The 10,692-nt window shown below is 40.3% G+C and overlaps 1 protein-coding gene across 7 annotated transcripts in view; it reads right to left on the bottom strand.

The window, feature by feature from the left end:
- The window catches only part of SHC3 (SHC adaptor protein 3), a 63,007-nt gene that overhangs the window by 6,789 nt on the left and 45,526 nt on the right, over positions 1 to 10,692 (bottom strand). For all 7 annotated transcript variants that reach the window (XM_030470192.1, XM_030470195.1, XM_030470196.1 and 4 more), the window contains 5 exons: positions 8,343 to 8,469; positions 7,059 to 7,215; positions 6,002 to 6,098; positions 4,874 to 5,059; positions 2,330 to 2,625 (listed from right to left, as the gene is read on the bottom strand). In XM_030470192.1, the coding sequence (XP_030326052.1) occupies positions 2,330 to 2,625; positions 4,874 to 5,059; positions 6,002 to 6,098; positions 7,059 to 7,215; positions 8,343 to 8,469 (863 nt within the window). The remainder of the gene's footprint in view (positions 1 to 2,329; positions 2,626 to 4,873; positions 5,060 to 6,001; positions 6,099 to 7,058; positions 7,216 to 8,342; positions 8,470 to 10,692) is intronic.

Here is a 10,692-nt window from a genome sequence, read left to right as displayed (position 1 = left end):
AAAGGCAAAATTATCAGGATAGGCCAAAACCTAATCTATGTTACAAAACAATCTTTAATTATTTAACCACATCTTCACAAAACATTTTCTTCCTTTGTTTAAAACGACTTAAGTCATACAGCTTCCATCTGCAGATCAGAAGTCCTCTCTAGCAAATGTCATGCTGCAGTAAAGCTTTGTATTGAGATGGCTCTACACTGCCTCAAGCAAAAGCCTGTAAGCACTGCTCTGAAGTAAGGCACGTCATCTATTTTCCTTGAACCTTTCTCAGAAATAGAGAACAACTTTTGTTAAAAATTTCCAAAGCCAGATTATGCAGTGGTGGGCACCTCTCTTGAAATATTTCAGTCTTCATCATTAAATTCTAGCAAAACTGCTAGAAACTTAGCAGAGGATGTCACAGGGTAAAAATATAAACAAACAACTTTGATGGCAAATGATGCTATCTGCTCAGTCTGCAGGTAGCTGAGTCACTGAAGAAAACCAACAGGCTCTCCCAATTCTGCTTTGAAACATCACTTTCTGTAATTATTCAAAGCTGTATTTTCAAAATGAAAAGGTGTCTTTAAAACAGCAGTAACTTTCCTTATTTGTATTCAGAATAACACATTTTCAGACCATTTAACTCAGCTGAGATTTTTCTCATGACAAGCAATATGCTCCACCATCACCAGAGTTCAGGCCCTAATTCTAAATCCAGCAAAAATCCTGCAGTCCTCCATTTTAGGCTTTCTTTACCTGAACTAGAGTTTGGGGCTTTTGGAGTTTTTTCTTGTCAGCTGGATGAGAGCAGAAGAAACTGGACAGTTAACTCTGCTCTGAAAACACACCCTTAAGAGCTGTAACATGTCTCTGGGTAATTTGTGTGTGAAATGAATTCTCAGGTAGCCTTTGTGTGATTATGAATAATCACGCTGAGGCCACATGGAAGAAATGCAAGCTGCTGGCACGCTGCTGTGACTGGCCACACGCTGGCATTTTAGTGATGATTCTCCGCTCTGACAAGCCGCAAATAGGGCTGCTCAGGAGCTGTGTCAGGATCCCACAAATCATATAGACAGTGCGGCTAACTTAAATACGGCTGTGGAAAAGCTGTGCCTCCTGAGCAAGGAGATTGAGAGCCGTTTGGGCCATAATGACACATCACAAGTAGGCTGAGAGAGGGGATTAGGTGCAGAGAACAAGGAGGTCAGCAAATTAGTGCTGCTCTTAGAGGCATTCCTCTGTCTTCTGCAGGAGGAAAATGTCCTGGGATTCACCACAGTACTTCATGTCAGTGAGCAGAGCAGATTTGCTCCTGGCGGGACATAGCATCCCTGCACGTGCTATAGCACAAACCAGTGTTTTCCCTGCAGTAGCCTGTAACAGCTATTTGTGGGTTTATGCTGAAGGGAGAACCGGGAGGCCCTGCTGCAGGGGTCACCAAACTGCTGCAAAAGTTTAGCAAAGGAGGCATAGGGCCAGTTCCACAGGCTGATGTCCCAGTCAAGGCCAGGACTAGATGGCTGCCACCTAAACAGTGCAAAACCATTCTTTGACTGGCCTCATGTGGCAAAAGTAATTACAGCAAATACCACTGGCATTTCCCATCACAGCATTACAGACTCTGGAGGACCAGCATAATTCTGTCATAGGTTTCTCACCTGAAACAGATGCCAACAGACCAACTCCTTTACAAGTGTTTCTCATTTACTCCAGTGCTTGTCATCTAAAGTTGTCCTTTAACAGAGGAAAAGGAGTTGCCCAGGTTGCCCACTTTCATCTACCAGGAACCAAGAATGAAACACATGGCAATGCTTTCATTCTCTCGGACAAGACTAAGCCTTCCCAGAAACCTTCCCAGGACAGGGCAGATGCAGAAAACTGGAGCTCCCTTGCCCTCTCCATCTGCTGCTGGAGGGTCCCTTTATTGGCCAAGGGTGTCCCTGTGCAGCAAAGAGATGGAGCATGTTTACCCCAGTTTCCCAGTACAGTTTCCTGTACATAAGCCCTGGGCTTATGTTGGCATGCAGGCCAAACTTGCACAGCCAACCAGAGCTTCCCAGCAGGAAGGCTAAAGAGATGGCTTAGCTGCACTTTTGACTAAGTACTGCAGTGACCAAGCTTGACCTTGCTGGGGAATGACATCCCTATGGCTCCCTGCAACGTGCAGAAATCATGCAGTGGGTCTTCTGCTAGGCACAAGGGAGAGAATTAGAGATGTGATGGCATATTAGATATATGAGGCTGTAGTATGTTCAGTTGTTTAAAAGCTGTAAATAAGATTAAACACATTTAGAGAAAATGTGCTGTCAGAAACCTCCTGTATTACTGAGGAGTCAGTGCTTACAGTTCCTTCTGGGTCCACCAAAAGAAGATGCTTGGCTTGTCCATTGTGCATGCCTGTCAGCACATAGGAGCCAGGATTTGTGGTACTCTTCCTCACAAGGAAGTCTCCACATTTCTTTAATAGCTGTTCTGCTTCTTTCCTGCTCATCTCTCCTTGATACCACGGCTCTGTACTCAGGTCTTCAGCTACAGTCCAGTCATCTTGTCTGGATAAAAGAGGACTGGTGCGTCCTGTGGACGTGTATTTCCTCGATGCAGCCTCAGACGTTTGGATCTTGAGGGCATCTTCAAATGGTTCTAATTATGGAAATAGAAACAAGGACAAGACCATTCAGAGATAAATCATGTTAAAAATGGTGATATTCCAGACGTTCTTAACTAGACTTAATTTGTGTTGTAGCTACATCCCTTTATTTTTACGAAAAAACTCAGGGAAGATGTACTGCTAGGCCTACTGATCTAAGGATTTTGTTAAGATTGAGGAGTGTAATGTGTTAAAAATGTATGTTACGCACAGAAAGATGCTGATAAAAATCAGAGCAAACCTTGGCAGGAGCTTTTGAAAGTTACTGATGTTATTTTGGTGATGACTATTGTCAATAGTTGCATTTATATGCCCTGGTACCAGGCAGAGCTCTTTTTTTGTCTTACCAGGTGCATCAGACAGTTTCATTTCAAATAAATTGCATAATATGGTTACCCAATTTCATTATATCTGGTCTCTCTTGAAACAACATATTAATTTAGAAATTATCCATTACTGAGTCTCCAGCCCACGGGTATGTCTAGCAAAAATCAGCCAACCTTACCACTCAGCCTACCCCTATCCTCCACCTACGAAGAGGACTTTGCAACTTAAGACACAGGCTAATACCTTTAACGTGATTTACCTAGCTGAAATCAGCCTTGGGGAAGCATCTTTTAAACCTCAGCTATATCCTGAACTCAGTGTTACTTTCTGTAGAGTAGAATAGAAAGATGTGTCATTACAGATCCAAGCAGTCTTACAGAAATAGTAAATAGGTCAGTCAGTGCTTCATTATATGCTGTACTTACTTATTGGAAGCTTCTTCCCCTTGCCAGACCTCCACCTGGCCAACTATTGCATATTAAAAAGAGGTATTGTTCATTTCCCACTAGTCTTAGGCAAGGACATCTGCAGAGCAGTATGGTGGAGCAATACGCCAGGTCTAAATTGTTTGCTCAGATGCAAGGTGTACATCGCCATGTTTGCATGGGGCCACAAAGAGGTTAATTTAGCTCAGAGAAATAGGGTAATTACTGTGCTGCCACAGCTTATTGATACTTCAGCTGATTCTTACAAACAACTTATCTATGTCTTCACTACATTGCAGTCTGCACTGAGCCAAATGTGTTTATCTTGACAAACTACTAACTTAGGGCTAGGTGATACATTTTCTAATACTACTCTTCCTCAATGATCCAGTGGTTAGTAAAGGTTAATGAACACTGGAAGACAAGTAAATGATTTTCCTTATTCTTAGGAAAAGGATGTGTATAAAATAGAAGCAAGCATGTGCATGTTTTAAGGACTCAGCCTCCTAGAAATCAAGGTTAACATCCCTGATTTCAGACAGCAGATTTTTCTCATTTCAGATTTATATTTACAGATAGATACTCTCTCAACTTTCTTTCCTCACCCTTCCTTTCAATCCAAGATCTCCCCAACCTGTGGAAATAGAGCCATATCTCAGCAAAAACATGCCAGGAAGACAGTTTATGTATACTGAGATAACGGAAATGTAGATATGTTATTTTACAAATAACATATAGGCACCAACTGCTTTGTCTCACTGCCTTTTAATTATGTGAACTGAATTAAATATATCATGTGTCAGCAATTCATTGGAGGCGGGAAGAGTAGAAAAACAAAGAAAATTTTCTGTGCATTGTACTGCTTTCCCCATATTTCCCGTTAAGTATCTCCTCAAGGCTGAAAACAATGTGTACTTGTGGCACCAACATCAAATTATGGCTGAAGCTTAAAAGCAGTTTTACAGCTATGGCTATGATATTAATTTTGGAAAAGCTGACTTCAAATTTGGAACAGATAGCTAGACCTGTACAGATCTGTATAGTATGCACATCCAGAGCAAGGGATAACTGTGCCTTTTAATTTCCCTCTCAAAGGGGGGAAAAACTTGCACAACACTTTTGTAGTATGCATTGACTTCCTAGCAACATATTCATAGGATAGACTGATGCTAATTCTTCAGCCATGCACTCCTTCACTTTCCTGCATGACAAGCCTCCTGATTTATTTTTCTTCTGAAGTAGTTGCCTGTGATGCTAAAGATAGCATAGACTGCAACTCGACTCAGACATAATTCAAACTAGCTTAAAACCTTCAGCCACCCTTATTTTCACTCAGTTCAATATGAAACAACCTTGAATTCTAGAATTCACCCTAATTCTACCAGGAATACTAAAATTTGGAGAATTTTAAATTATTTTTATATATAACTAATGCATAAACATACTGGATCACTTGATAGAAAAGGAAGTGAATAGGAAGGTAACTTACTCATGTCAAACAGATCCTTTCGTGGGCTGCTCACTTTGGTATCATCTACTGTTCCACTGAAGGTACTTTCAGCATCTGCCTGAAGTGCCAGTAGAGCTTCTATATTTATATGCTGGGTGTTTACGTATGTTGGCATTTCTGCTGTTGGGGTTACTTGTGATTTCTCTTCCAGCATATCCAGAGATCCTATAAAATTCAAGATTTTTTGTCTTCTTTTTTGTATTTGACAGAGCAGTGTTGTTATAATGATCAACTAACATCATACCCCATTACCACAGTTTTAAAATTTCCTGGAGAAATGTAAAGTCAATAACTGCAGGATCTAATAGAAAGAAATATTGATGAAGGGATTCAGAACTATAACCATTTTCAACGTGGATATTCAACTGTATCCAGTTTCAATGAGGGTTTGGGGACAGGTATTATTCAGGAGGAAAGAAAACTTTTGTAAATACAGACTGTCAGTTTCAAAAACAATATTCAGCTGGGGAGTCATTAGAGGAGGAAATGGAATAAAATCCTCAAATCTGTGCAGACTAACCGCACATAATGTATTCTGCCACTTGAAAAGTGTCCCCAGAAACACAGTAAAGCTGTCACACAAAGGTGGATAGGGTGAAATTTCATGCGTATATTTTGATGTGATTTGCTTAAAATTCATAGACAACAACAAAAAGAACATTATGCATTATTTGTTATTCATGGAGCAGAGATTGTATGCAAACACATGCATTGCTCCACATTTAAAAAAACTATTAACATTATGCTCTTCCTTTGGAAACTCCATCTTGCATATCATAGTGGGTCAGATTTTCAGAACAGACCATGCAGCCTGTCTTTAAATACCCTGGAGTTTTAAGACATGGCAAGCTAGAGAGCTGAAGATTTGGGGCAACTCTATTTGTGAAGTGCTGTGCAAAAGAAAAGATTTCATGAAGGTGTGCCTTTAATAATCTATCCAGAAGTAATTACCAAATGCTTTTCTCTGCCACCAACATTAAAATTTGGAAAAGAGTAATCTGTCACAAAGCGCAGTCATTGACTTAAGACTTTGAGGCATCAGACTTTCACATGCTTTGCCCATCCAAGACCTCCTGCCATATTATGGTGAAAACTAGCAAAACTCACCTTGCTTAACAGGCACATGATGCCAATCTTCACTGAATTTGTCTCCTAAGTGACGATTCTGGTAATAGGTTTGCTCTCCTCCCAGTCCTGCTGCAGACTAGAATGGACACATATGCGAAGAAATTTTCAATTGCCTTTAAAATGCTCAGATAAATTATGAAAGTCTCTGACAATTTCCTTGGCATGTATTCTGTGTACTCCCACTCTTCGTTTCCGACTCACCATGGTGTCAGAATATATATAGCACAAATGCATTTGTGTAGGAGTAAGATATTATGGTGACCTTCGTGTAAACTTCCCTGCTTCCTGCTTTTATCAACCCCCGCAATCCCAAATGATGCATTATCTCCTCCAATACATTTGTCTTCACACAACAAGACTGACAAACTATGCCCTGGAAAAGCATTCCACAGAAACACACCTCGGACCAGAAGGTGCTCCCAGCACTCTCCAAGCATGAGCTGAAAAACTCAGATTGGTACCAGGGGATGCACCTCTGAACAGAGGATGTTGTCTACAGACAAGGCACCTCTGGATTTAAGCACAGGCGTGCTGCATCTGAAAACTCCTCTTGGAGTTGGCTATGTCAATACCACAGTCAAACTTTTGACAGCAATGGTGTTAGAGATAACCAAGCTGACCTCGGTGAAATGTGAGGTGGAAACCTACTGAATACAGATCACTGCTGAGTTATTAACATAATGAACCATTAGTAATGATTGTCCTAGATTGTTTAAATGATTCTGCATCAAATCTTTACCAGTTAGTGTGCATTATTTGATACTCTCTGAAGCATACAGATGTAGTGACCCCCAGTGGATTTCTCTTCCTTGAACCTGTGTAATCTTTTAACACCATGAGGAAATCATCTCCTTTTGTTTGTTCTGAACCTGCTTAATTTCTAGCTGCCTAGATCTTCAGTGCTTGTTCAAAAGGAAGGCGGCCACACATGAAGGACAACGAGCTATAAATGGTCCAAATGTAACCATCTTAAAACACACATTTTTAAAAAATTTGGGATCCATCAGCAGGAGGACAGAGATGCAACTACACTGACCTGAGCTGTATCTGCAGCAGTGGGAAATCTTGCTTTGAGCCTGGCATCAATGAAGCCGCCAGGGGGGGGCATTTTATTTGGAATGTTGTTGTAATAGGCATGTTGTTCTGTTGCCTCGTTATCTTCCTCCATCCATGGCTCATCAAAACTCTGCATCCTGTAAGAAAGTAAGTGCTTTATTTTGCCCCTTGCTTGGAAACCACTTACAGCTTGATACTTGCAGCATATTAATACTGCCTGCCAGGAGATCACTATTGCATATTATTTTGACAATTTGGCTACCATTAAAAGTCAGGAAGCCATGATGGATCATGCAGCAGACCTTCTCTGCTTAAACAAACTCTAAGACCCTTTTGAAATGAATTAAATTCTTTATATTGAGTAAAGGACGTTTTTACTTAGCTTTAAAGATGATTATAAACTACCTTAACAATTTCATTTAACCGTACAGTAGTATTTGTAATATTATTAGTTGGTTGATTGAATAAGCTCTAAAACTTTGACTTTAATTATGGCTGCTCTGTCACCAATATAAACCAAGTTAAGAGGTAGGATTTGTGGTTTCAGTCTACATTTAACAGTAATTTACACAAGTAAACTAAAAGAGTACAGAATGCTTGCAGATCTGGATAGTATCATTTTACATTCACCATATACTCATTTTACTCTGATATAAGAGATTACACAGGGTACCAGCTCACTGGAATTTGTACTAATGTTAGCAAGCATATAATAATCCATATCAAAAACACAGCTCACCAAAGAAAACAGAATGCTATATCCCAACCTTTCAAACATATACAAGCAGACAGATTTCGTATCCTCCGGAAAACAACACAGTCAAAGGCTCCTACAAAACATCACATTCCTAAAAACTTCATCCTGGCTAATATCAGAAATAGTGAAACATCACTAGCCATTTTGGAAGCCCAGCAGCTCTAGCTTACTTCATCTAAATTGATAGAGCTGCTATGACAGTAACAACGAGGAAATGCCACCAATAACATCCATTCTTGGCCATCCAACTCTGCCTACTAACTACAACAGAAAACACATGATCATTTCAATAAGTTTACTATGAAATCCATATTTAGCCCATTCTCTTAAAATTACTGTGCTCCTTCCATATTCATTAGGCAAATGCTGCTTTGCTAATTCAGCAGAAATCTCCTTTTAAAGTGTTTAAATACTGTCTGTCTCCAGCAACTGCATCCACAGCATATTTTATTAAGTAAATACAAAGCTAAAGAAGATCCTTTAGAAGTCTTCTGCAATCGCACTCACCTATCATGGAAAGTAGGTATCTTAGAAGGGCATCGCAAGTATTGCTTAAATCGAAGCTCGAACGCTTGCCCGATGGTGCTGATGACATCCTGGGCCAGGCCATCAGAGCATTCCAGTATATGACAAGCTAAATGAAAAAGATTTGACACATGTGCATGCAAATCATTGTTTATGTTATGGTGGGTTGCACTGACCTATGACAAAACACCTACATGTCAGGTATAGTTGCCCTATTCATGGTGTGCACATTTCAGTAAAACTCAGTGCTGGCACAGTGTATTTCAGACAATGGGGTCTTTTCGAAGGTTACGTAAAATTGCTCTGTTGTGTAACTATAATACCACAAATCAGTTCTCTAATTTTTCACTTGATATTACCTAAATGCAATAGATTATATAAGAATTCTAACAAAGATTTAAGTTGAAATTATAAAAATATTAGTAGATAGTAATAACAAAAAAAGCTTTCCTTGCTTTTCCTTGCTTCCTCAATTTTATTACCACTTCAGGTTTACGTTTAATCATGCCAAGTTTGCAAGCTGTTCACTTCCTTTGAGTTTCCAGAATTTCCCAAATTACAAGCTGAGGGAGGAAAAATAACTAGGATACTTCCTAGTATTTTATTTTATTTGATTCCAGTAATACAGGGGCTGGTACCTTTTCTTGTTTGTCTGTATGGAGATGCTCCCAGCAAACTGTAGAATCAGTGGGGAGCACAGAGCCAGGACCTCGATTAACTCCAGCACTCCCTATGTGCCACCTCTCTGAACCCAGTGTGACAAAGGAAGTAAGGAGGGAGGCTGGCAACACAAGCTCTCTTCCTATAGCAGACGGAGAAACCTTTATCAGCTGTCTGAGCAGCCAATCCATCCCAGTTTTAAATCAGAGAGTGTTCTGGAGGTATCATCTTATGTGACAACATACACAGGCAAAAACTCATAAAGATTTCACCTAACATTGCAGGAATGTTTATGGGTCTTAAGAGCTGGAAGCCAACAGTCTAAATGATATTCAGAAAAGCCCAGGCAAGTTCATTTTCTATATTCAGTGCTGGAAAAGCACATGGTCTACTGGATACAGACTGGACTAAATTTGAAACTCTGGTCCTTTTCCAAGTCCTGCCACAGTACAGTGGGACCTTGTTTAAAGTTACTAATTTGTATCACCCCTGACTGCTTTAATAACCTGAATATAAATTCTTCGGGTAAAAACTGCATTTTAGTATATGTGTTGAGTCTAGCTCAGTGGAATCAAGTGCTTTGGTTGCCAGTGTCCTACAAATAAGGGTTGGTCATGACATTTGAGTGACATAATTTTAGTTGAAGCAATTTAAGGAGACTAAGGATGTTTAGCAATGACTTCTCAGCTTGCTGGACAGACTTCTGAAGAGGCCAGAAAAAACGGGCCAAGAAACCTGCAATTATGCCAGTATAGAATGATCAGGGCACATATGCAGCACCTCTCGCAGCCTGACATGGCAGTCACAGTGCTGCCCTGTTAAACAGATCCAGTGATGCTTTCTTCTCACCTTATAGCACCTGCTGTGCTGAGCATGCTGAGGCAATGCCTGATTCAAGGCAGTAATGTCCTTAGCTGCATGCTGGAAGTGGATTCAGCAGCCAAAAACAGGACCTCTGTGTGTTCAAACACAGAGGCAGACATCCCTGGTTAGCAGTAGAATATTTGCTGTTTACTCCTTCTGCACCACTGCTGGAGGCAATGAATAAGCAACCCCCAGATAAGGTGCAGCCTACAAGAACGTGGACCAAAAGTAGTTGAGCCAACCAAAGCTACAATTTCTGTATTCTGTAACTAGCGTGTGGATTTAAAGAGCCTGCATTGCTCATTGCTAAATCTGTCTGGAGCTGAAATGAAGCATGAGTCATTAAGTAGTTTTGGTAGGTGACATAATGAGTAACCTGTTTCCTTGGATACGTGAATGGACTTTCAGCAGGTAAGAGATGTGCTTCTTGTAAAAGCATGAGAAAGTTTGGCTCACACAGAGATGATTTATTGTGAATGTTACAGCTGAAGACAGACAGTCTCTAGCTTGCTAGATCCAGAGTATAAAGCATGAAGAGAGCTTTTCCACACTTGGGAAGAAATGAGTCTAATATGAAAGTGAAAGCATAAGTGCTAGTGTCAGTAACAGCAGCAGTAACATTTGCACTAGATACAGAAGTAAATTTGGGCTCACTTCTGAAGTATTTGCAGATAACACAAAGACTGACAGACTGACCAGTGATAGTGTAAGAGGGCCATGTAGATCCCTTAGCACAACAGACCTTCTAAAACAGGGTGTTTTAATACTGGTCACATATAAAGTCACTGATCTGCAAACTGCTGATGTA

This window comes from Strigops habroptila, chromosome Z, assembly GCF_004027225.2.
Source record: "Strigops habroptila isolate Jane chromosome Z, bStrHab1.2.pri, whole genome shotgun sequence".
In the NCBI taxonomy this organism is placed as follows: domain Eukaryota; kingdom Metazoa; phylum Chordata; class Aves; order Psittaciformes; family Psittacidae; genus Strigops; species Strigops habroptila.
This window is presented reverse-complemented; position numbering and strand designations above follow the sequence as displayed.